The 27,000-nt window shown below is 43.3% G+C and overlaps 1 protein-coding gene across 2 annotated transcripts; it reads left to right on the top strand.

The window, feature by feature from the left end:
• CCDC77 (coiled-coil domain containing 77) lies at positions 1-23,552 on the top strand. Of its 2 annotated transcripts, XM_060026027.1 has the most exons (12): positions 1-47; positions 1,704-1,947; positions 4,978-5,120; positions 12,352-12,448; positions 13,345-13,380; positions 15,120-15,147; positions 15,221-15,312; positions 16,249-16,397; positions 19,727-19,943; positions 21,181-21,306; positions 21,405-21,557; positions 22,440-23,552. In XM_060026027.1, exons 1-12 carry the CDS (start codon positions 10-12, stop codon positions 22,584-22,586), a joined length of 1,470 nt encoding a protein of 489 aa, XP_059882010.1. In that variant the 5' UTR covers positions 1-9; the 3' UTR covers positions 22,587-23,552. The 2 variants fall into 2 exon arrangements, with proteins under 2 accessions (XP_059882010.1, XP_059882009.1); XM_060026026.1 differs by lacking the exon at positions 15,120-15,147 and having other exon boundaries at positions 13,345-13,417.
• The last annotated feature ends 3,448 nt before the right edge of the window (positions 23,553-27,000 follow it).

Below are 27,000 nucleotides of genomic sequence, written 5' to 3'. Positions count from 1 at the left end.
AAGGACAGCATGAACTTTACCCCGACGCAATCTCCTGTCTGCAGAAGGTAAGACATTTGCTTATTTTTGAGCTGTTGAAATAAAGAATCCAGACTTCTGTCACCTTAGTACACATTGGCTTAGGAACTAGAAGAGTTTTGGATTTGGACTATATTAGACCTCATTTCTCTAATTATGTGGAATTTAGATTAAAAACTAGGACATAGTAAATGTTAACACAAGAATACAGGCATTTTATGTGGGCAGTAAATGTTAACACAAGAATACAGGCATTTTATATGGGCCTCATACGGTGCCTGTGGACCCTTGGGTTATAGAGGAAACAACCAATAGACAAACACAGGGGACTTTGGACTCTGCCTCTGTGTCAACCTGCATGATGCCTCATCTTCATGCTCATTGCCACACTCTCGTTTGCAGAATCTCAGAAATACCTCTTAGTTTATCTGTTAACCTATATCCCAGAGTTATAAGGCAACACCTTTTCAAAACATGAAACTAAGTACAGTAATATTTCTGTTGTGAGCTTTTGATGATTGAGAAAATATTTGTTCTTCATGCTAGCTGAAAGTGGATTTTAATGTCTTTCCTGTACGTGCTCACTTATTAAAAGTGCTGCCCATAACCTTCATTAACTACAACTCGGGGCTTCTGGTATAAAATTTCTCTACTCTGTGGTCTATTTTGTTGTTGTATAATAAATTGCAGGCAGTTAGCCAAAGTGGATTAATTCTCACATGAGGATTTCATTTGTTTTCATTTGTATCATTTGTTTTCTAACTTTCATTGTTTTCAGCTTAAGTCTCTTGTTTACTAAAAGCAAACAAACAAAAAATCCCTCTGGTCCAGCCTTTGATTAGCCTTTGATCTTGGCTGGTCTTGGTCCATGTAATTCAAGTCTTTGATGCTAGAGACTAGGGTCTGATTGGTCGTGTGGTTACTGACTAGCCTGTATTTTCTAATCCTGAATCTTTATCATGCCCTTCCTTAAAAGTTTTCCCACTTATATATCTACCCCTAAAAATAAACTGTTTCATTATGCATGTTTTAATCTTAAATGGCAATATCGTCTGTATATGCATCTACATACATTTTTGCATTTAATGTTTAGATAATTCATTCATATTCATACATGTATCTGTAATTCATAGTTTCTATAACTTTGAGAATATTCCACTGTATGAATATACCATAGTTTATCCACTATCCTATCAAACAGACATTGGAAGCTTTACTGTTTTTGTTATCACAAATAATGTTATTATGAACATTTTTGTATGTGTTACCTCATATGTCTGTGCAGATAAAAGAAATTGCAATTTTACTAGATTGTGCCAATTTACTGTCTGTAGTTTCACCAAATTACGCTCCATCAACAGCACATAAGTTCCTATTGCTGTATGTCTTATAGTATCAAATTTTTTACTGTCACTATCTGGTCTTACCTAGTTGATATTCCTTTTTTTTTTTTAATGATTTTTTTTACTCTCTAACTTGTATTTTGAATCCAGCCTTAAACCTTTAATACGTGGAAAGCAGTTCATAAGATTATTCACAAACCTGTAACATCAGACTTTCAAGGTTTGTGAGCACCTTAATTATAAGCACTTTAAGGACATAAACCTGATTTTTAATTTCAGAAATTGTAACATCTCATAAATGTCCAGACAGTTTATGAACGTGTCCTTCCTAATCTCACACAGGCTGACGGCTCTCCCCAAGCAGGAGGCTGCCGGTGGCTTCAGTGGCCCCACCAGGTGGAAGGGGGTGTCTTTCTCCGATTCCGTGCAGTCAACTCCCTTGCCTTCAGTGGAAGATCGTCTGGCCGTCCTCTGCCCTTCTCAGGAGCTTCTAGAATATTACCAGAAGATGATGTCTGAGTGTGAGGCAGAAAACGAGGGCCTGTTGAAGAAGCTGGAGCTGTACAGAGAGGCCTGCGAAGGGCAGGTGAGGAGGAGCCGGTGCCCCCTCGTGCACTCTGCGTGAGCCCGTCCCTTGCTGAGAAGGCCTTTGAGTGCCAGCTGGTGTCACAGTACACTTGTCAACATCCTCTTTCTTTTTTTTAATTAATTAATTTATTTATTTTTGGTTGCGTTGGGTCTTCGTTGCAGTGCGTGGGCTTCTTATCGCGGTGGCTTCTCTTGTTGCGGAGCACAGGCTCTAGGCTCGCGGGCTTCAGTAGTTCTGGCTCGTGGGCTCAATAGTTGTGGTTCGCGGGCTCTAGAGCGCAGGCTTAGTAGTTGTGGCGCACAGGCTTAGTTGCTCCGCGGCATGTGGGATCTTCCCGGACCAGGGCTCAAACCCATGTCCCCTGCATTGGCAGGCGGATTCTTAACCACTGCGCCACCAGCAAAGTCCTCAACATCCTCTTTTGATCCCCTCCACCCCAGCTGAGCTGCCCACCATCTGGGTGCCCCGTTGGATCACGATGCCCTAAAGTGCTCCATCTCTAAAGTCTTCACTCTTTGTCTCAGCCTCTTGTGCACCTCTGGTTCTCTCTCCCTCACACCTGACCTCGCTTCGGTGTTGCCTCCACAGCTCCTGGCTTCTCAGTGTGCTCAGGGCAGCAGGGCAGCTTCTGGCCACCGTGTCCCGCTTCTAACCCGAAGCCCATGGGCTTCTCTCCAGTAGTCTAGTCGCTGTGCTGCCTGCACGCGGCCCTGCTCATCTGCACCCCTTGCCCGGCAGAAGCCCTCCCTGTGGCTTAACCCCATCCTCGACCACCTGTGTCCTGGAGCAGGGCTTCTCAGCCTTGGCCTTACCGACGTGAGGGCTGATGATTCTTTGTTGTGAGGACCGTCCTGTGTATGCAGGATGTGTAGCAGCATCCCAGGCCTCTACTCGCTGGATACCGGTAGCCCACCCCACCCCCAAGTTGTGACAGTCCAACATGCCCCCAGATGTTGCCAGATTTCTCCTGGGGGCATAGGCAAAACCACCCCAGTTGAGAACCACTGTCCTAGAAAGGTCACAGGTCATTACAGGATAAATTCATGGTAAACAAATCATCTGTATCCTCAGTCACCACGCAGCAGTTTTCTTACCCATCAGTGGTCGGCTCCCCGTCCCTGCACGCCTGTGCCCTGCCTTCACTGCTCCCCTCCTGCCCGCATGCTCCCTGTCTCCTCAGGCAGCCTTGCTTCCCAGTTCACAGAGGGAACACCAGCTTCCTGCCCATCCACACACAGTCACCTGCGTCCGTATCCATCTCCTCCTCCTTACTGATCCAGGGACCACAGTGAGCTGAATGATCCAGCACTTTCTCTGCTACCCAACCCCCTTTCTTTCCTAAGAAACCCTGCTTTGCTACCTCGCCTCTTTGTGTTTTTTTGTTTTGTTTTGTTTTTTTTAATTTAATTTTTGGCCATGCTGCACGGCTTTCAGGATCTCAGTTCCCCGACCAGGGATTGAACCCGGGCCATGGCGGTGAAAGCCCCAAATCTTAACTATTAGGCCATCAGGGAACTCCCCTTTGTGTTCTGTTTTTAACCTCTTGCCTGACGTTGGCTTTTCCTCCTCAGTATATGGACAGATTCAAGTCTTTCCCAACAAAAGAGAAAGGCACCCCTCTAGCTGCACCCCCACCTACTCTCAGCGGGGAGGCGCCTTCTTTCCCAGCCACCCTTCCGGAATAGTTTGACTTCCTCACCCACTCGGCGACTCCTTGACTGTGGTTGGGTCCTGTCCTCGCTGCTCCACCTGTGGACTCCAGGACCTGCTGCCAAAATTACCTCATCTCTCTGTGCCCTTTGCAGTGTTTGTCACTGTCGACGTCTCCTTTCCCAAAACTCTGCTGCCGTCTTGATTCCGGTGTCATTTTTCTTTCCCAGTGTCTGTCGCCCTCTCTGACCGGTTCTCAGTGTCCGTTGACAGCTCTCCTTCCTTAGTCTTCCCAAGTTCTTCCCGACTCCACCGTAAATGATCTCATTTTATCCATGCATTGTAGTTCTGCCTATGGGACTGTGACATCCAGGTAACTAGTGCTGACTCGTTCTCCTCCTGAGCTCCAGGGTGGTGTGTCTGTATCTGAACGAACCTCCTTTTCCTCTCCCTGCCCATGTGTGCGCATAGACCACTGCCATTTCCCTCCATTCACCCCTGTCTCTTAACTTTTCTTTATTCTGTGCCTTCGTGACTGGCGTCATTGCCTGCAGTTCTGCCCAGCCCTCCATTCAGTCATTCGCTAAGACCCACTGATTCTGCGTCCTGAATGTCGCTCAGTCCCTTCCGGCCACCTCATCACTGCTGCTGCCGCACTATTCAAACTCCAGTTTCATCTCACCTGAGCATCTTCCACGGTCCCAGCCTCCAGCGCCACACCACCCCGGCCGCCTCTCACTTTCCACTCCAGCGATGCTGAGGTCCTCGTGGTCAGCCAAGCATTTCCGGCTCTTTGCTGGTTTGTGCTGGTTTACCACGCTCTTTCCCGAGAGCACTGCCCTCTGCTTGTCTCTAACGGCCTTCCTTTCAGGCTTCAGCTTTCTGGTGGTGGACTCTGACTTCCCCCAACAGGCTCCAGAGATTCTTCTCCTGCCGTACCTTCCCCCTCTACCATTTTACCGTGCGTGCTTCTCCATTAAATAATTCTTGCATTTTAATTGTTGGCATGTCTGTCTCCCCACACAATTCCTCAGCTCTGTAGGCAAGAATCATACCTTTTCATCTTTGTTTTCCGGAATTTCATAACAATGCTTCTTACATAGAAAGCATTAAAAGTGTGACTAGAACAGGTGGATCACGTGGCGTCCTGGGTTCTCTCGTCTGTAAAAGGAACCGTGAGAGCTCTGATGTTGAATGCAAACGTCACGCTCACTTTGTAGTTTTCAACTTGTCTGTACACAGCCTGTTGTTGTCATTTGGATCCTGTATTGATGAAACCATCTGCTTTGTAATATTTCTACGTGAACTGACTCTGCCGCATCCAACGAGAGATACTCCTATGAAGCCCAGTGTGTTTTCAACTAACTTTTTCCCCAGCATAAACTTGAATGGGATTTGCAGCAAAGGGAGGAAGAGATTGCCGAGCTGCGGAAAGCTCTAAGCGACGTGCAGGTCTGCCTCTTCCAGGAGCGGGAGCATGTCTTACGCCTCTACTCAGAAAACGACCGACTGAGAATCAGGTACCAAGTGAGAGAAGGGAAATGTTGGGGGTATATTTCTAAATCAAGCTCAACAAGATACATTTCTCTGTGGTCCTTCTCTTAGGTTGCATTCCCAGGGGACAGGCTCTGAGATGGAGATTTGCCGGCACGATGGTTAGCAGGGAGGCTCTTAGGAAGAACAGCTATGAGCAGATTTGGGTTGAGGGAGAATTTGAACTGTGGTAGAGTCCACCGAGGTAACAGAGGCCTTAGCCAACCCCACAGCAGGTGGTCAGTCATTGCATGCAGGCTGCCACCAGGGAGATAAGCTCGGGAGAGGCAGCCCCCTTCAGTCAAGGGCAGCTCCCGGGTTATGGGCATCTTGGTCCTGAGGGCAGCATCTGAGCAGTGTCCCATGGCATCCACTACAGTGCACTTTTTTTTTATTGTGGTAAAATATACTTAACCTAAAATGTACCATTTTAATCATTTTTAAGTGTAGAGTTCAATATCAGTAAGTACATTCACGTCATCGTGCAGCCATACCGCCATCCACCTCCAGAGCTTTTTCATCATCCCAAACACTAAACCCTAACTCCCCATTGCCCCTCCCCCAGCCGCTAGTAACCACTCTTCTATTTTCTGTCTCTATGTATTTGACTATTCTAGGCCTCATATAAGTGGAATCATACGGTATTTGTCCTTTTGTGTCTGGCTTATTTCACTTAGCATAATTTTTTCAAGGTTCATCCACATTGTACAACATATGTGTCAGAATTTCATTCCTTTTTAAGGCCAAATGATATTCCATTGTATGTATACACCACATTTTGTTTATCCATTCATGTGTTGATGGACATTTGAGTTGTTTGAACCTTCTAGCTGTTGTGAATAACCCTGCTCTGGACATGGGTGTACAAATACCCGTTCAAGTTCCTGCTTTCAGTTCTTTTGTGTATCTATCCAGAAGTGGAATTGTTGGATCAAATGCTAATTCTGTGTTTAATTATTTGTTTTGAAGAACCAGCATACTGTTTTCCACAGTGACTGCACCATTTTACATTCCCACCAGCAGTGCACAAGGGTTCCAATTTCTTCTAAAGCACGCCAGCACTTGTTTTCCATTTTTAAAAAAAAATTATTTATTTATTTATTTATTTATTTTTGGCTGTGTTGGGTCTTCGTTGCTGCACACAGGCTTTCTCTAGTTGCGGTGAGCGGGGGCTACTCTTTGCTGCGGTGCGCAGGCTTCTCATTGCAGTGGCTTCTCTTGTTGCGGAGCACAGGCTCTAGGCGCGCGAACTTCAGTGGTTGTGGCTCGCAGGCTCTAGAGGGCAGGCTCAATAGTTGTGGCGCACAGACTTAGTTGCTCCATGGCATGTGGGAATCTTCCCGGACTAGGGCTTGAACCCATGTCCCCTGCATCGGCAGGCGGATTCTTAACCACTGCGCCACTAGGGAAGTCCCTGTTTTCCATTTTTTAATAATAAGCCATCCTTATGGATGTCAAGTAGTATCTCGTTATTTTGATTTGCATTGCCCTAATGATTACTGATGATGAGCATTTTTTCCATTGCTTATTGGTCATTTGTATATTTTCTTTAGAGAAATGTCTATTTCAGTCCTTTGCCCATTTTCGAATCGAGTTGCTTTTTGCTGTTATTTAGTCTTAGGAGTTCTCTATATATTCTGGATATTAATCCCTTACCAGATAAGTGATTTGCAAGTGTTCTCTCCCATTCTGACAGTTGCCGTTTTACGCTTTTAATAGTGTTCTTTGATGCAGTAAAGTTTTTAATTTTCATAAGGTCCAATTTGTATATTTTTCCTTTTATTGCTTCTGCTTTTGGTGTCAAATCCAAGAAATCATTGCCAAATCCAATATCACTATGGTTTTTTTCTAAGAGTTTTATAGTTTTCTTTTTTTTTTAATTTATTTATTTTATTTATTTATTTATTTTTGGCTGTGTTGGGTCTTCATTGCTGCCCGCGGGCTTCTCACTGTGGTGGCTTCTCTTGTTGCGGAGCACAGGCTCCAGGCGCGTGGGCTTCAGTAGTTGTGGCACATGGGCTCAGTAGTTGTGTCTCACTGGCTCTAGAGCGCAGGCTCAGTAGTTGTGGCACACGGGCTTAGCTGCTCTGCGGTGTGTGGGATCTTCCCGGACCAGGACTCGAACCCATGTCCCCTGCAATGGCAGGCGGATTCTTAACCACTGCGCCACCAGGGAAGCCCAGAGTTTTATAGTTTTCGATCTTACATTTAGATTTTTGATCCATTTTGAGTTAATTTTTGTATATGTATTAGGTAAGGGTCCAACTTCATTCTTTTGCACGTGGATACCTAGTTTTCCCAGGACCGTTTGTTGAAAAGACTTTTTCCCCATTGAAAGTTGAAAATCATTTGACCATCTATGCAGGACTTATTTATGGTCTCTCTATTGTATTTTGTTGGTCTATTTGTCCGTCATTATGCCAGTACCACACTGTTTTGTGTGTGTATATGTGTGTGTGTTGTTTTGTTTTGGCCACATTGCATGGCATGCACGATCTTAGTTCCCTGACCAGGGATCGAACCCGTGCCCCCTGCAGTGGAAGTGCAGAGTAGTAACTGCTGGATTGCCAAGGAATTCCCTTTGTTGTTGTTTGGAGTACCACACTGTTTTGATTACTGTAGTTTTGTACTAAAGTTTTGAAATCAAGCAGTGTGAGCCCTCCAACTTTGTTCTTTTTCAAGATTATTTTGACTATTTGGAGTCCCCTGAGGTTCCATATGAATTTTAGGGTAGATTTTTCTATTTCTGTAAAAAATTTCGGGATTTTTATAGGAATTGCACTGAATCTATAGATTGCTCTGAGTCATATTGACATCTTAATGTTACATCTTCCAATCCATGGACACAGAATGTCTTCCCACTTGTTTATTCTTTCATTTCTTTCAGCAGTGTTTTCGGTGTGTAAGTCTTTCCCTTCCTTGGTTAATTCCTGCATGTTTTATTCTTTTTGATGCTATTGTATATCAAATTCTTTTCTTAATTTCCTTTTCGGATTGTTGGCAGTGTATAGAAATGCATATTGAATTTGTGTTATGCTCCTTTGCTGAATTCACTTACTAGTTCCAAGAGTTTTTTGCGGAACCCTTAGGGTTTTCTATGTATAAAATCGTGTCATCTGTGAACAAAGGTAATTTTATTTCTTGCTTTCCTATTTGGGTGTCTTTTCTTTCTTTTTCTTCTCTACTTGCTCTGGCTAGGACTTCCAATACTTTGTTAAACAGAAGTTGTAAAATGGGCATCCTTGTCTTGTTCTTGGTCTTAGAAGAGAATTTTCAGTCTTTCACCATTGAAAGCTGTGGGTTTTCACCATTGAAAGCTGTGGGTTTTTCATATGTGGCTTTTATTGTGCAGAGGTTGTTTCCTTCCATCCCTAATTTGTTGAATGTTTTTGTCACAAAAGGGTGTTGAATGTTGTCAGATGCGTTTTCTGTATCAGATGATGATCGTATGTTTTCTTCCTTCACTCTGTTAATGTGCTGTATTACTTTGATCGATTTTCATATGTTGAACCATGCTTGCTTGCATTCCAGGAATGAATTCCACTTAACATATGGTGTATAATCCTTTTAATATGCTGCTGAATACCAGTTTGCTAATATTTTGTTGAGGATTTTTATATCAATGTTCATAAGGGATATTGGTCTGTAGTAGTTCTGTAATGTTTGTCTGGCTTTGGCATCAGGGCACTGCTGGCTTCATAGGAAGTGCTAGGAAGTGTCGCCTTTTCTTCAATTTTTGGAAAAGTTTGAGAATGATTGGTGTTAGTCCTTCTTTAAATGTTTAGTTGAATTCACCACTGAAGCCGTCAGGTCGAGGGTTTTTCTTTGTTGGGAGGTTTTTGATTTACTGATTTAATCTCCTTAATAGTTTCAGCCTTGACCTCATGCCTAGCTTCCCTGGACCATACTGAAAGCTCACCTTCCACGTCACCTGATTTATGGGTCAGAGTAATGTTCCAAAGTATGGAAAAGTTGTCTCCAGAAGCTGAGGAGTTCTTCCTGCATTATGCTTCCTTCTTGGTGGTGGTCGGTGTGAGGTGCAGGGATTTGTCCCTGCCAGTATCCTGGCAAGCCTACATCAGACTCCTAAAACTTCACTGACGTGCCTCGTAGGGTTTACCTCTGACCCTTTAGAGCTCATGTAAGGTTCTAACACACTCGCCACTTCTTGTCTATCCAGTCTGATTTAATAGGACATCTCAGTAGTGAACTGATATGATGTGTGGAATGGCCAGATCCAGGTCCTTTTGGACAAATTTGATAGAGAGCAGAAGAGTTAACGAGGTCCTAGGGAAGCCTGTAAAAGTATACTGTTGTTCCCCTCACACGAATGAGAACTGCTCTGGTCCTGTTACGAATGGGAAGGAATACATTTGCTTAATCAGTAGCCACATGCTGTGTACCTAAAACCAAGTTAATTTGCTCTAGCAAAAATACTGCTACATCTGGCAGTCACCGGAATTGGACCTACTTGGTAGTAGCCCACTGTTACTGTGTGGTTTTGCATGAGTCATACTTGTGAATGGATGGGGATTTGATGGGGACCTCCACCCCTGCATCCTTTAGGTCTTTATTTGCCATCGTGGCTGGGGTGGGGTGGGGCAGTTTCAGAGGCTGCCACTTGCTTTAGCACAGAAACCAAGAAAGCAGTTTGGAGGCTTTGCCAGCTACCAATTATGTCCATTCCAATTATACGTTTGGAGATGGGGGAAATGACCACTGACTGGGTCTGGATCCAGTGGACCCACTTTGAGCTTGAGCTGGACCTGGACCAAAATTCCATTTATTGCATGGTTCCCAAATGCCCTAGATAATGCTCACGTCACCAGGTGTCAGCTGAGACTCTGCATCCAGCAATCCTTGAAATGTCTGGGTATTTCCTTTCCCACAGTGTACGATTACTTGAGTAAATGGCTTAAGCCCTTGGAGGTAATGAGGGAATCATTACAATGTACACTTGCTGTGGTATCACCAGGTCTTACTTCCTGGGAGATACAGCTTCTCCTTTAGGTAACAGTCTCTGGGTCTTAAAACTAGCAGAGGTATGGAAAATGGGTCAGAGATTGTGAGTTTGTATAGAATATACAGCCCCCAGCTCTGCCCCATTTTTTTTTTTCTCTCTTGGCTGTGCTGCACAGCATGTGGGATCTTAGTTCCCCAACCAGGGATGGAACCCATGCCCCCTGCAGTGGAAGTGCGGTGTCCTAACCACTGGACGGCCAGGGAAGTCCCCCCCGCCATCTTTAATTTTATTTAATTGTTTAAGCTATACCCTGTTGATCACTCATCTGTCTTGCTCCTAAGAACACTGTGTTCTGTAACACATCGTATCACAGGCTCTGAAATGTCATTTTAAAATTTGTTTCCTTGGTCCATTTCTGGTATCAACTGTCTTTGGTTGGGTTCCCTGGAAAACAAACTCTGCAATGGAGATTTGCTTGCAGGAGGTGTGTTGGGGAGTGCTCTCAGGAATAAACCACCTGTGAGGGAGTAAGGGAAGTCTGAGTGGGCAGAAGTTGAACTGCGATTCAGTTACAGCAGGTCTCAGTCACTGCCATGGGATTGACATATATACACTAATATGTATAAAATAGATAACTAATAAGAACCTGCTGTATAAAAAAATAAAATTCAAAAAAATTTAGAGGTAAGGTCTAGATAAATCCTATTTAATTTAATTTAGTTAATTTTTTGGAGCCTGTTGCAGATGCTGACTCCTCTCTGTTGACCTTTTCTTTTTTTAATTTATTTTTGGCTGCATTGGGTCTTCGTTGCTGCGTGTGGGCTTTTCTCTAGTTGCGGCGAGCGGGGGCTACTCTTCGTTGCGGTGCGCGGGCTTCTCATTGCGGTGGCTTCTCTTGTTGCAGAGAACGGGCTCTAGGCTCGCGAGCTCAGTAGTTGTGACTTGCAAGCTCTAGAGCGCAGGCTCAGTAGTTGTGGCGCACGGGCTCTGGGCTCGTGGGCTCAGTAGTTGTGGCTTGCAGGCTCTAGAGCGCAGGCTCAGTAGTTGTGGTGCACAGGCTTAGTTGCTCTGCGGCATGTGTGATCTTCCCGGACCAGGGCTTGAACCCGTGTCCCCTGCACTGGCAGGCGATTCTTAATCACTGCGCCACCAGGGAAGCCCTGACTTTTTTTTAATTGATGTATAGTTCATTGACAATGTTTCAGGTGTACAGAAAAGTGGTTCATTTATACATATGTATATCTATATGTATGTATGTGTGTACACATATACATCTATTTTTCAGATTCTTATATAAGTTATTAAAGAATACTGAGTAGAGTTCCCTGTGCTATACAGTAGGTCCTTGTTGGATATCTATTTTATATATAGTGGTGTGTATCTGTTAATCCCAAACTCCTAATTTATCCCTCCACTGCTTCCCCTTCGGTAACTGTAAGTCTGTTTTCTATGTCTATGAGTCTATTTCTGTTTTGTAAACCATAAGTTTGTTTTCTATGTCTATAAGTCTATTTCTGTTTTGTAAATAAGTTCATTTGTATAATTTTTTTAGATTCCACATATAAGTGATATCGTATGATATTTGTCTTTCTCTGTCTGACTCACTTCACTTAGTATGATAATCTCTAGGTCCATCCATGTTGCTGCAAATGGCATTATTTCATTATTTTTATGGCTGAGTAATATTCCATTGTGTATATGTGTGTGTGTGTGTGTGTGTGTGTGTATATGTACCACATCTTTATCCATTCCTCTGTTGATGGACACTTAGGTTGCTTCCACGTCTTGGCTATTATATTCAATAAACAGTGCTGCTGTGAACACTGGGGTGCATGTATCTTTTCAAATTAGATAGTTTTCATCTTTTCTAGATATATGCCCAGGAGTGGGATTGCTGGATCATATGGTAATTCTATTTTTAGTTTTTTAAGGAACCTCCATACTGATTTCCATAGTGGCTGCACCAATTTACATTCCCACCAACAGTGTAGGAGGGTTAATCCTATTTAATTTTAACTTGAGGTTATCATTGCTTTAAAAATAAATGAGGGACTTCCCTGACAGTCCAGTGGTTAAGACTCCACGCTTCCATTGCAGGGAGCATGGGTTTGATCTCTGGTCGGAGAACTAAAGATCCTGCATGCCAAGTGGCATCACCAAAAAAAAAAAAAGAAAAAAAAGTCAGAAGGGAGAGCCTTTAAGCAAAAATTTACTTACTCTGGACACTGTTTGCTTATTCTCTATGAGAATTGCAGGGAGCTAGAAGACAAGAAGAAGATTCAGAATCTCTTGGCTCTTGTGGGAACAGACACTGGAGAAGTGACCTATTTTTATAAGGAGCCTCCCAACAAGGTAAGTAGTCCTTTGTATAGCAGGGTGGGCATGGCTTTTACAAAATACAAGCTGGGGTCCATAATCAGAATAATTTTGGTACTTGTTAAAGAAGCTAGAAGGAGAATTAGCTATGGTAGTCTCACATTTACCTAAGTTTTCAAAGCATTTTCTCTAATTACAAAGAGCTTTGTGAGTTTTTTTCAAAAACCTTGGAAGTAACATTGTTTACCCCGTTTCACCGTTTGGAAACCTAAAGCTCAGAGGAGATGTTTTGGATGAGATTAGAGAGAACAGCAGGAGCAGACTTAGTGTGGGAACAAGTTTCAGTACTAGTTTCTTTTTAAATCTTTGTTTATACTGATGACAAAATTCATGCATGGTCTTTGTTAAAATAACACACATATTTCAGGAATCTAATATAAAAGTGGCAGTCTCCCATAATTCTGTACCCCAGAGATAAAGCTCTTTTTCCATTCATATAGAAATATTTGTGTATTTGAGATTTTCCTTTTTTCACTTCTGTAAGCAGTTCTTCAATGAGCAGTTTTTATACATATCTATATATGCATACTTCTGTGTTTCTGTTACTTTCCTAAAGGACCTTGTCAAAGACTGCTTTTTTTTTTTTTTTGGCCGATATTACCAAATAACCCTGAAGTTTTATTTTTTCATTTATATCACCAACACTGGTTTTATCCAATTTATATTCAGAACACTGGGTTTTATCCAATTTGTTACTTTGTCCACTTTGGTCTCTCATATGCATGACATCCTCATATGATTGTATCGATTTTGACCAATTTAATTTACGAATAATGTTTAATCTGCAGAACTAAAGCTAAAAAGTGAAATATTGCATTTATAAGAAGGCTATTTCTGTACCTTTTTTTTTCTCTTTTTTTTTGATTCTTCAGGTCAGCATTTTCCAAAAGACTATCCAAGCTGTAGAAGTAAGTGAACAGAATGAATCTTCAGCTTTCAGAGCAGGTACCAACCACATTATTAGAAATTCTTATTGATGCAGAATTAAAAAGCACAGTACAAATAATTAGAAACTTTTTCATACCATATAGTGATAATGAATGTTCGTAATGATGCCTCTGGAGTCTAAGGTCTTATTGAGCTGCCTTTTTTTTAAACCTTTCCATGACGTTTTAATGAAGTAGAATAAAAAATATATAATTAACATGCTTATGGTGGTAAGTCATAAAACAGATTTGGACAACTTCTGGAATCACAGACTATTAATTAGCCTCTCTAAGCCTCAGTCTCCTTATCCTTCTCTCTCTTTTTTTAATGGAAATCCCAATTTTATTTCTTTTTCTTTTTTTTTAGTTGAGATATAATTGACATATAACATTAGTTTCTAGTGTACAACATAGTAATTTGATATTTGTATATATTACAAAATGTTCACCACAGCAAGTCTAGCTAACATGCATCACTACGCATGTGGTTACAAGTTGTTTTTTTATGTGTGATGGGAGGTTTTAAGATCTAGTCTCTTACAAAGAAAATGAAAACTTTAATTTGAAAATGTATGTGCATCCCAATGTTCACAGCAGTATTATTTATAATGGCCAAGATATGGAAGCAACCCAAGTGTTCATCAATAGATGAATGGATAAAGAAGATGTGGTGTGTATATATACACACAGTGGAATACTGCTCAGCCATAAAAAGGAATGAAGTCTTGGCCATTTTCAGCAACATGGATGGATTTAGAGGGCATTATGCTAAGTGAAATAAGTCAGACAGAGAAAGACAATATCATATGCTATTACTTACATGTGGAAGCTAAAAAATAAAGCAAACTAGAGAATAACAAAACAGAAACTGACTCACAGATACAGAGAACAAACTAGTGGTTACCAGTTGGGAGAGGGAAGGGAGGAGAGGTGAAATAGGGGTAGGGGATTAACAGGTACCAACCACTATGTATAAAATAAATAAGCTACAAGGCTATATTGTACAGCACAGGGAATATAGCCAATACTTCATAATAACTATAAATGGAGTATAATCTGTAAAAAATTTGAATCATTGTGTTTTACACCTGAAACTAATGTTGTAAATTAACTATACCTCAATTTAAAAAAAGAAAAAAATAAATAAGCTTCTTTTTCTTTAATGTTTATTTATTTATTTTGGTTGTGCCGGATCTTAGTTGCGGCAAGCAGGATCTTCGCTGTGGCATGTTTACTTGCGGTATGCAGGATCTTTAGTTGTGGCATGCAGGCTTCTTAGTTGTGGCATGCACTTGTGATCTAGTTCTCTGACCAGGGATTGAACCCGGTCCCCCTGCATTGGGAGCACGGAGTCTTACCCACTGGACTACCAGGGAAGTCCCTAAATAAGCTTCTTGAATTATCTAAAGAATTAAATTATGTTTAGTGCAATTTTAGTGTTGCTTATTTTTAAAATCATCTTGTCCATTGAAAATTGGGTTATACATTATAACTAAAATGTTTGGACTTAGTATTTTTATTCATTACCCTTTCTAATTAAATAAGATTTTACAAAGAAAATAGACAACTCCAAAGAAAATTGAGTAGTGTATTCTTCAGAAAGATGAATATTACTATCCAGATGATATCCTAGCAGAGTTCCCTTAAGAGATTCCTCTTTGAACAATTTACCACTATAGTTATTGTACATTGTCTTTTTTCTTCCTTTCCTTCCCTTACAGATAAAGGAAACCAAACTCCTCTGCAAAGGTAATGCTGATGCTTGAATAGCAGAAAGAAAAGCTAAGTAAAGGTCTCCCCTCACTTTTATGTTCTATTTTAGATTCTAAAGGCAGCAGGAGAAAACCAGCAGTGAGACGGAAGGAGGAGAGTGCCCAGCTGCACCAGAGGGACGTGGAGACCCTCATCCTGCAGGTACAGACCACAACCATTTCTGTCCACCAGCCTGGCTCGGGCATCACATATGCCTAGTGCCTCCTTGCCCACATGGTCCATCCAGACGCCATGTGATTGGAAGGCTGAGGTTCTTAATTTCCCAGGGTTCTGTGTTACAACCGTTACCCTGTATTCCACCATTCTAGCAGTGCTTTTCTGAACCTGCAGTTCGTTCAGCTCGTAGGCCGAGCCCTCCCAACAAAGCCATCACAGTCAGAACTCCCTCTGGAGCTGGCGCCGAGACACACAGAGCTGCAGTTGTCTGTCCCGATACACTGACCTTCAGGGATGAGTCCATTTGTCTGGTGCGTGTGTTCTAAAGTCTAGGAAAGTAGCAAGTCATCCTCTAACCACCTGGTCTCTCTATGTCACTTGCAACCATGATTTTTCATCTAGTTGCACTCAAGTTCCTGTCCTCATCAGGGGGCGTATTGATTTAAATGACTGTTTCTACCTTTGGCCAGTAGCTCCATTTGGGGTTGTGACGGCCAGCCTCAGAGAAGGAAATTACATTATACACATTCTGCTCTACTTGTTAAATTTAACGATGAAGAAACGAGTCATTCTCTCTCTGTGCAACTAGGAAGTCTTAAAAGGGAGACGGTCCTAAAAGTCCAGAAAGGGAGGTGGTGAGAAGATGAGAGTCCCAGGTAGGGGAGACTGGCTTTTCCAGCTTTCCTGGTGTGATGTAGGTGTTTTGCTCGGTGTGGACGGAGTCTGTTCTTGTGTCGCCTAAGCCCACTTGTAAGATAGTGAAGAGGAGTCCAGCTGAGATTTTTCTCCTGTTTGTTGTGTTGCTGTGCTTTTGTTCGTGGGGTTTTTGTTTTTAAACTTTTCTGGAGAAAGGCTCACTTAGAGGTGAGAAGTGAGTGGGGGAGGGCAGGAGTGGACACCTCGCCCCTTTGGCCCGTCCAGGTGGAAGCGCTGCAGGCCCAGCTGGAGGAGCGGAGCAGGCTCTCGCAGGAGCAGGTGGCGGGGCTCGTGGAGGAGAGGCGGATCCGCATGGAGGAAGTGCAGGCTCATCAGCAGAGGGATCGGGAGAGAGTCGCAGAGCTCACCAGAAAGTGAGTGTTCAAGAGGGCCGCACCAGTGGGTTTAAGGTGTTTGCCGCTGGTTTAGAAGGTGGCAGTCCTGTCCGTTCGCAGCACGGGGTCCCGGCGCTGAGGATGTGTCTTATCAGACGCCCGCCTCTCTCCAGGCTCCTGGGTGCGCTGATGCTTCTCCTGAAGGGCTGGGGGGATTCCACACACTCCCTTCAACCCATTTGCGGGTTTTAGCTTGATCTTATTGTCAAGAAATGTCCTTTTCTCCACTGATGTGTTACCTGACTCAGTATAACATACCTGCACAAGAAAATGGAAACTATCTGAACCTGCTGTTTTGCCCCAGACCTGCCTGCCTGTCCCCCCGCTTTCTGCAGTCTGCTTTCGTCCCCCCATTTTACTAAGTGTGCCCTCTCTGACGTCATCACTGATTTCTTAATTTCTGTGACCAGTTACCTCTGCACAGTCCCAGCTGTAATGAGTGTCTTTCTATGTGTCTGGCCCCTCTGATCACCCCCTCTTTGAAATTAGTCTCCCTTGGTTCCTGCAGCTCCTGTCTTTCCCTCCTGTCTAACCCTCCTCAGCCTTCTGTCCACTTCCAGTGGCCAGAGCTGGGCTGTAAAGGCATCTTCAGGTGAATATGTTTGAACACCTCAAATTTACTGTGATTGAAACTCAACTTTCTCTTTCCCAACGAGCACCCCTCCCCCACCTCAAACCTGCTACTTCATTCTTTTCCCATTTCTTTTTTTGGTGTGTAATTTATTTTATTTTATTTATTTTATTTTTGGCTGCGTTAGGTCTTCATTGCTGCACACGGGCTTTCTCTAGTTGTGGCGAGTGGGGGCTACTCTTTGTTGCAGTGCGCGGGCTTCTCATTGCAGTGGCTTCTCTCGTTGCGGAGCACGGGCTCTAGGCGCACGGGCTTCAGTAGTTGTGGCACATGGGCTCAGTAGTTGTGGCACACGGGCTTAGTTGCTCCGCGGCATGTGGGATCTTCCCAGACCAGGGGTGGGACCCATGTCCCTTGCATTGGCAGGTGGATTCTTAACCACTGCACCACCAGGGAAGCCCCCCATTTAGTTTAATGCTGTCACACCCACCTAGTTTACCAAGCTGGGAACCTCAGGATGATCTTCGACTCCTGGCTCTCCTGTTCCCTAATTCCAGACCCTGTCAGGTATGAGCCTGAGAAACCTGTGTCCAGTCCATTCTCTGCCCTGTTTGTCTTACCACCTTGGCCCAGGCTGTGTTCTTGTTTAAATTGTTGCAGTAACTGACTGTGCTTCCTGGCACTGGTCCCCTTGTGCTCTGCAGGCTTCCTCACTGCGTGTATCTTCTGATGGAGTCCTGCTGCCTCAGCCCTTAGGAGCCTCATCCCTCAGTCTCTGCTCCTCTGTGGCTGTAGTTCACCTCATTCTTCAGTCAGACCAGTAACACCGTTGTTCACAGAGCACTTGCGGTGTAGGAGGCCCCTCACTATGCAGTGTCACCCCTTCTCTGACACCTTTCCCAAGCAGAGGTACACGTCTCCTCCCCCATTTCCTGGATGACCAGCATGACTGCGTGGTGGGCCTTTTCACCTTCTGTTATAACTGTGTCTTTGTTCCCAGGGTCTGGCTGTAGCCTCTGCCCTGCCCCGTGTGCACAACAAATAATTCTGGAAGACTTGCTGATTTAGCTTACCTTCTCCTTTGTGCATTAAACTTCCTACATTTTAAAATAGTTTTTCACGATGCATTCTTCGTCCTGTTGTGTTTTTTATTTGTCTTCTCAGACTTTCTTTAGTGTCTCTTCCTCCATTTTAAAGTGTGGTCACTAGAATTGGAGGTGATACTCAAGTCGAGCTCTCTGATCAGTGCAGGTAGAAGATGCCTCCCAGCCCTTGGCAGGCTCTGCTGCTTTTAACATAGTGTCATGTTTGCATTTGGCTGGTACTTCTCCGTTTTTATTGTTGGTATTTTGTGCTTAAGCATAGCAGCTCCACTCTTTGTTGGGTTTTAATTGTTTTTAAGGGAACAATATTTTTAAATTGTCATGGTAAATTGTAACTTTATATCTGTCTTCCAGATTATTAATAACCATCCTAGTTTAGCGCCATCTGCGTATCTGAGCACACAATCAGCTCCTTCCATTAGCTCATCATCCTGAGAGTATTGAATGGCATGAAATCCAAGGCTATTAATGGCTGCCCTTTAGGTGTCACTTTCAAACCATTTGTACGCTAACAAGATCATGCGTTCCCAGTTTGTAACTGAGACCATAACATAAGATAGAATAAAATAACTTGTTGAAAGCAAGAGCAGTGCTTGTGATAACTGAATTAATTTCTCCCTCTTTGTACACGTGTGCACGCACCTAAATAAGGATATATATGTGTATTTCTGTATATAATATATCTATTCCTCTGGTGACAGGTACCTTTCTGGCGTTATGTTATCATTTTCCCCTTATCTCTGTACTGTGTTACTCATGAAAAGAACTACATGGATCTGACATTTGTTCAGTGGAAAACTGCAGTGGTTGCCTCACGGTATTTAATACCTTTTGCAAGCAGTTTGATCATTTGATACAGTATTTTTCTAGCTGTTGATATTAAACTAATGAGTTCTAACTCTTAGGGATATTCTTTTCTGAAGATGGAAACATCATTTGCCTTTTCCTAAATCTCAGTCAGCAGGAATCTATATTTAGTACCTGTGTGTATCCAGCAGTTGGTACTGTCCTTGATGATCTAGTGGTATCGGGGCAAAAATAAATGATAAATAAGGTTAAGCGAGTGTCAAATTACAGCGCAGGGACGTAGATTTAAAGCGATGGGGAATTTCAGAGAATGAAGAGACTGCGTGGGCTGAAGTGGCTGAGGTGCCGCCATAGAGGAAGTTGATCTCGAAAAAAGGCCAGGATTTGATGTTGGGCAGCTTACACGTGGAGCACAGCACAGAAAAAAGCAAAGCTGTTTTGACATTTTAGAACTCGTGCTAACCTTCATTCAGAGCACCATGGTTTAGTTCTTTATTGTAAAGTCTGATGCCTGGGAAAAGTCCATACTTAGGCTGTGTGTAAATATTTCTATAGTCCTTCTAATCATATAACCTGAAATCAGCCCTCGGGAGAATATCTGTAATGACCAGTGTGTGAACCAGTGTAGATGCTTATACTTTGTCCAATAACGTATATAAGATTGCCAGTGAACAGATGAAGCGTGTTTTTAAAACTGCTAATAATATTTTACAGAGTTTACATATTGTACCATCTTTAAGGACCTGTGTCTTTGCTTTGTTTGGAATAACTGTGTCACATGTGCTGTAGAAGCATCCTCCTGTCCGCATTTGTACATTCTTTCCTAGTCTCCATCACGCCAAGGAACTGCTCTACGAGAGCACCAAAGACTTCTTGCAACTCAAATTTGAAAACCAAAGTAAGGAGAAGTCCTGGATGCTTGAAAAGGATCATTTGATGTCAAAGATTAAGCAATACAGGGTGCAGTGTAAGAAGAAAGAAGATAAAAGTGGAAAAGTTTGGCCAGTTCATGAGAGCCATTACCACCAAAATGAATACATTAAGGTAGTTTCCTCTTTTACAGAATTTTTTTTTTTCTTTCTGGAATTGTTGAAAGAACTCAGAGAATTTCAAAGAACCTAATAATTGTCAAATAAGATCTATTTAGTCCGGGAAGCTGTTGTAGCGGCAACCTCAAGAAGTAGGTTTCAAAGAGTAGCTCATCATTATAGTGTTTGCACATTCAGAAAATTAAAGTATGGCTCGATCGATAAATTCATTCAACAATTACTTGTCGCAGTCCTACGCTGAGCTAGGCTCTGGGGCAGTAAACAAGCTGTTACATTCTAATGGGTGAGAAACAACAGCAACATTAACAAATAACCAAGGAAACGATGGGTTATAAAAAAGTGGTACTGGGAGTTCCCTGGTGGCCAGTGGTTAGGATTCTGGGCTCACTGCCATGGGCCCGGTTCAGTCCCTGGTTGGGGAACTGAGATCACACAAGCCACGTAGCGTGGCCAAAAGAACACCCCAAAAAATTTAAATTAAAAAAAAAATTAAGAAGTGGTACTAAGGAATAAAAGGGTTGTATGAAGATTATATATTGTTGTTGGAGGTGTACTTTTGTAGAGAAGCACAGGGACACCGTCTTAAGTCTGGTGTTTTTGCTGAGACCTGAAAAACGGGACTGAGCTTGCCACACAGACCTCGGGGAAGAGCATGAGGCAGAGCGAAGAGCTGGTGTGAGGGAGGAGGTCGTCGTGGGCCTGGAGGAATGAGCTCGGAGGTTGGGGGGGCGGCCCTCACGTGGGGCCTTCCCGGTCCTGCTGAGAAGACGCAGCCCTCAGCTTTTCTATGTCTTTGAAGGATTGTGTGTAAGGAAGTGACTTCTGATTTGGGTTTTTTCAAGATCATTCTGGCTGCTCAATGGAACATGTGTATTTTAAGTGTTGTTGATGTTTTTTCCTTTTTAAAGAAGAACTTCAGAAATATGTCCCAAAACGTATGTTGTAATGTCTTACTTGGTACAGTTCTGAACTCCATTATCTGACTCTTCCCAGAGCCAAAAATATTTGTTTTATTTTAAAGAATTTCTACTGTGTACACTTTAGGAAAAAAGCTAAGAGATTCCTCTAGAAATAGGTTTTCAAACATTCTCCAGAGTTCCTTGCTGGAGTCTTGTTGCTTAACTCATTTTGTACTTCTAGAAATCCTTTCTTTCCTTTCTTTACCTAAGTGCTATATGAGTAGTCTGAATTCCAGAACAGAGTATTAATTTCTTTTTCCTTTTGACCTATAGTCCCTGAAGGAAAAGATAGTACAAGAGAAAAAGCTGTCCAGCATGTACCAAGAGCAGTGCATTTCCCTAGAAGAAGAACTTGCCCAAATTCGTGAGGAGGAGGGAGTGAGGAGAGAGATCTTTAAGGTGTGAAGTTCTCTGCACTCGCGACGGGGTGGGCAGTGCAGCTGGCGCGGGGATGCTCCCTCAGCTCCACAAATGCCCTCCTGTGTCCCTGTGTTTAGGATCGCACCAACAAGATGGGGAGGCGTCTACAGGTCATGACGAAACGCTACGAGGCCTTGGAGAAACGACGTGTCTTGGAAGTAGAAGGCTTTAAGACTGATATTAAGGCTCTCAAGCAAAAACTGAAAGACTTGGAGCAGATGCTCTATAAGGTAATTGATCCTGAATTACCAAGAGGGAGAAAAGAGGTGCAGGTGAGCCGACGGGCACGAGGGCCCCTCAGAGGAAAGCTGGGCCGCATCCCCACCCTTTCACTCTCACAAAAATCAGTTTAAACAGTGCATGCCGGAGGGAGGACAGAATAGACTGAAGTAATTGAATGACGGCATCATCATGCTCCCACCTAAGCTAAACTCAACAGAAATGTTCATCCCGCCCAATTCAAGAAGTAGATTAAAAGAACTGTGTCTACGGGGAATTCCCTGGCGGTCCAGTGATTTGTACTCGGCGCTTTCACTGCCAGGGCCGGGGTTCAGTACCTGGTCGGGGAACTAAGATCCACAAGCTGCGCGCGCGGCCGAAAGGAAACAAAGCACTGTGTCTGTTTTACAGATGGGGAAAGTGAGTAGCTGAGTTAAAAAGCAATTTTTCCTGTCAGACCTGGCTTTGTGTAGAATCCGAGTTGCCCTCAGTGCCTCCTTGGAGAGGTTTAACCGGTCATCCACACACCCTGAATGATCACTGTGCGACAAGCAGGTTAATGACAGAAGAGAAGAGATGCTTTCTTTCATTGTTTGGCAAATTTACTAATAATGTTTATATCGGTCTCTTCCTTTTACTCATTGTTAATTGCTGATTGACCTCTATCTCAAGGCTCCTTTACTATTGTGTGGGAAAGCAAAGTGTCTCATGCCCTTTGTGCCTTAATTCTACTCCATATTTTCCTTCTTTTAGCTAGTCACTAAACTAAGGCTCGAAGCTATCCTATGTACTAAAAGACTCATAGAAAGGAGCCAACAGAGCCTGGTCTTTATGACTGGTTTCTCTCTGGCATCTGCCGTAATCATTTCTTCTTCTTCTTTTCAAATCTCTAGGCAACACTTAACACCCGGGCAAACCAGGATCTTGCCATCCTGTGTGAGGTTCGTGACAGCAACAGACGGGCACATAGAATACAAGGAGAACTGAAGAACCTCAAGTCCAAAGTATTCAGCCTGGAGAACGAACTTAGACTCTGTTGATGTTTACTTTTTAGGACTGGCACACATCTGGAGTAGGTCTGCTTCCTGAAATGTGAGGAAAAGGTCACCTTCTCCCAGAAACCGTAGGCACAGAGTTGTCTAGGGTAGTGGTATCCGTTATTATAAAGGCAAGGTAAAGATGAGCTTTTTTTGCATCCTAAGCTTTATGATTTTTTGCTGTCCTGTTAACCTTTTCTGTGTTTTTTTTTTTGGGGGGGTGGGGCTGGGGGTGTGATTTGGTCTGGATTATAATCTGAATTATTTACAGACTTTCCCACAGTATTTCTCCCATTTATAATGACAGGGGTTTTTTTGTTTTGTTTTTTTTTTAAGAGACAATGACAAAAAAGAAAGCGTTTTTGCTGTGAGCTTGGCTGAGTGTTAGTGGGAGGAGCGCCCACCCCAGGAGATAAAGACTCTGGTCTCAGTTTGCCTTTCTCCTGGGCAGAGGGCAAAGGCTGCAAATCACAGCCTGTCAAACGCGAATCGGCCGCAGTTCTGTCAGCCCTGAGCTGTAGGGCCTGAGTTCCTTTCTGGACACCGCATCTCAGGAAGTTTCACCAGAGGGCACCAGAGGCCCTACTCTTAAGCAAAATGTTTGTCTAGGAAAGGAAAGGTGCCACTTTGGTAAGCATGAGTGAAACTTCAATGATCCTTGTATGAAAATTTCAGTGTTTTACCAGTACTATGGTTTTTTTTTTTCTTTTTCGTTACGCGGGCCTCTCACTGTTGTGGCCTCTCCTGTTGCGGAGCACAGGCTCCGGACGCGCAGGCTCAGCGGCCATGGCTCATGGGCCCAGCTGCTCCGCGGCATGTGGGATCTTCCCGGTCCGGGGCACGAACCTGTGTCCCCTGCATCGACAGGCGGACTCTCAACCACTGCGCCACCAGGGAAGCCCCAGTACTATGGTTTTTTAAAAATAATGTATATATTTTAATTTAACTATTTTTCAATAAAATATATATTTGAAAATATTCTATTTGAGTTTTCTATAATCGCTTGTTAAAACCACTTTTATACTTTATTGATGACTCAGTTTACTTACCTAGTCCATGGTTTCTACAGTGCTCTACAAGTATTAAAGTTCTCCTAAATGCATCCCTTGAAATCGTCTCGTTTTGGAGATAGCACAGATAGTGTAAGATGACGACATTAAAACCGTATCCATTTTTTCCATCTCTGTCCTTCTTCTAGGCAAATAGCCATGCACTTGGGGCAGAGTCGCTGTGAAAGTACCTGGACAGCCTTTGGGAATTCAGCTGGTCTTGGCTTAGTATAGCATCATTCTGTTACCCACGACAAAGGAAAGAACTCAGCGTTTCATATTTGTGTTAAGGAAAAGTGGTGATTAAACTGTCAGTAGGAGATACTGCTTTTTTTTTTCCCCCAAAGCCTATGATAGCAGATCAAGCGCCTTTCGCTGATAAACAGACGGATTCCCAGAGGGACCAGTCCTGGGCTTCAGAGGGATGTACGTCAGTGGGCGGTGCTTCCTTTTGTCCTAATAACACTTAAGGCCTTAGCTATCCATCACTGTTGCTGTTTGATGCTGGGCAAAACAAAAAGGCTTATCAAATCACAGGATTTCAGAATAAGAAGGAATCTTAGAGATTTTATTTCATATGCGACTTAGGCCTCCCCCCACTGGGTTCAGCAGTGAGCCAATAACGTTTCTAGCACCCTGGCCTCAATTCCAGCGACGTTCGTCGGTCTTCATATTAACCACACACTAGTGTAGCCGCTCTCTAAACCTCATTGTCAGTTAAAGCTACTCCGTCACCAAGAGGCAGTAAAGAGTAGTGGGAAGAGCACAGGCTTTGGAGACTCACAGATGTAGGTTCCGTCATGCCTCTCACTAGAATTCCAGGCTCTAGTCTCTACCTAAACAATGGAGATCAAGCTACCTGCTTAAGCAGCGTGATTGTGAGGATTAAGAAAGAGAAAATCTAGTAGCGGGAGTATGTAAAGAATTCTTACAACTCGGCGATAAAAAACAACACAGAAAGTGGCCCAGGGATCCAAATAGGCATTTCTCCAAGAAAATATACAAGTGGACAACAAGCCCATGAAAAGATGCTCAACATTAGTTACTAAAGAAGTGGAATCAACAATGAGATGCCACTTCACACCAACCAGGATGGCTAGAATAAACAAGACAGTACTGCCAGCAAGGGTGTGGAGAGACTGGAAGCCTCACGTATTGCTGGTGGGATTGTAAAATGGTGCTGCCACTTTGGAATGCAGTCTAGCGGTTACCATAAGTTAAACACGCACCAAACAGGAAAGGATGAGGAGGGATAAATTAGGAGTTTGGGATTAACATATACACACTACTATATATAAAATAGATAACCGGGATGTCCCTGGTGGTGCAGTGGTTAAAAATCCGCCTGCCAATGCAGGGGACACAGGTTCGAGCCCTGGTCCGGGAAGATCCCACATGCCGCGGAGCAACTAAGCCCTTGCGCCACAACTACTGAGTGCGCTCTAGAGCCCACGAGCCACAACTACTCACGAGCCTGTGTGCTACAACTACTGAAGCCCGCGCGCCTAGAGCCCGTGCTCCACAACAAGAGAAGCCACCGCAATGAGAAGCCCGCACACCGCAACGAAGAGTAGCCCCCGCTCGCCGCAACTAGATAAAGCCCGCGTGCAGCAACAAAGACCCAACGCAGCCAGATATAATAAATAAATAAATTAAAAAAAAATAAAATAGGTAACCAACAAGGACCTGTATAGCACAGGGAGCTATACTCAATATCTTGTGATAACCTATAAGGGAAAAGAATCTGAAAAAAATATATACATATTCTTACATATATATGTATGTATAACTGAATCACTGTGCTGTACACCCTGAAACTAACACAACATTGTAAATCAACTATACTTCAATAAAAAATGAGTTAAACACAGAGTTACCATGTGATCCTTCACTTTGACTCCTTAGGTGTGCACCCAAGATAAATGAAAATACATATCCACAAAAACTACGAAGTTGTTCAAAGCAGCATTATTCATAGTAGCTAAAAAAAAAAAAAAAGTGGAAACAACCCAAACGTCCATCCACTGGTGAACAGGTAAACAAAATGTCATTCATCCCGACAACTGAATATCGTTCAGCCCTAGAAAGGAGTGAAGGCCTGACCTGTGCTGTAGCGTGGGTGAGCCTGGAAAACATGATGCTCCGTGAAAGAAGCCACACACGAAAGGCCACATGTTTAATGATCCATATAAGTGAAACATCACAACAGGCAAATCCATAGAAAACGAAAGTAGTTCGTTCCCAAGGAGAGGGAGGAATGAGTAGTGACTGCTAATGGGTTCAGAGTTTCTTTCAGGTGATGGTTTGCAAATCTGTGGATATATTAAAAGCCACTAAATTGCATACTTTAAAAGGGTGGATTTTGGACTTCTCTGGAGGTCCAGTGGTTAGTATTCTACGCTTCCACTGCAGGAGGGCACAGGTTCGATCCCTGATTGGGGAACTAAGATTCTGCATGCTGCGTGGTGCAGCTAAAAAAAAAAAGGTGAATTTTATGTGGGTTGTTTATCAATTTTTTTAAGTCTGTGAAATGGCTTAGTTGTGTGCCTCGCATACAGTGGGCACTCAATTACAGTTAACTATTTTCTATATTTTGGCTTCAACTGACTTCCTATCTATTTCCCAACATTGTCATTCAGATTCCAAGATGTATTTAATACCATTCATTCCTTCATTCAGCGTTTTATTTTTATGTGCTTTGTACATCCTAGAAATTGTGCTGGATCTTAAGTTTATAGAGAACACAAAAACAGTGTTCTTGCTCCAAAGGTTGGTGGGAAGATGAGCGCTGTGGGTGCAGAGGACAGAAAGCAGAAAAGGTGGCTTAAATGAGGTAATGTTTGAGCTGAACTTAGAGGTGATTTTGGAGTCAGAGGACTGGGCATTTCAGGTGGAAAAAGAACATGTGCAGGGCTTCCCTGGTGGCGCAGTGGTTGGGAGTCCGCCTGCCGATGTGGGGGACGCGGATTCGTGCCCCGGTCAGGGAGGATCCCGCGTGCCGCGGAGCGGCTGGGCCTGTGAGCCATGGCAGCTAAGCCTGCGGGTCCGGAGCCTGTGCTCCGCAACGGGAGAGGCCACAGCGGTGAGAGGCCCGCGTACCGCAAAAAAAAAGAACATGTGCAAAGGCAGGGAGAACGGAAAGTTTGGGGAAGTGTAGGATACAGGAGACAGTCCTAGAACATGGGGCATAAGAAATGGTATGAAATTTCACTTAACAGAATAATGTAAATCTGTTACGTATTTCAAGACCTTTGCAATAATTGAAAACATTTGGTTTTGCTTAAAAATGGAAAAAAAGACCCAATAACCAAAATCAGAAGCATCCTGGCAGTCTAGTGATTAAGCATCCGCCCTACCACTGCACGGGG

The sequence above is a fragment of the Delphinus delphis genome, chromosome 11 (genome assembly GCF_949987515.2).
Source record: "Delphinus delphis chromosome 11, mDelDel1.2, whole genome shotgun sequence".
In the NCBI taxonomy this organism is placed as follows: Eukaryota; Metazoa; Chordata; class Mammalia; order Artiodactyla; family Delphinidae; genus Delphinus; species Delphinus delphis.
Note: the sequence above shows the minus strand (reverse complement) of the source record. Positions and strands in the feature narration are given on the sequence as shown.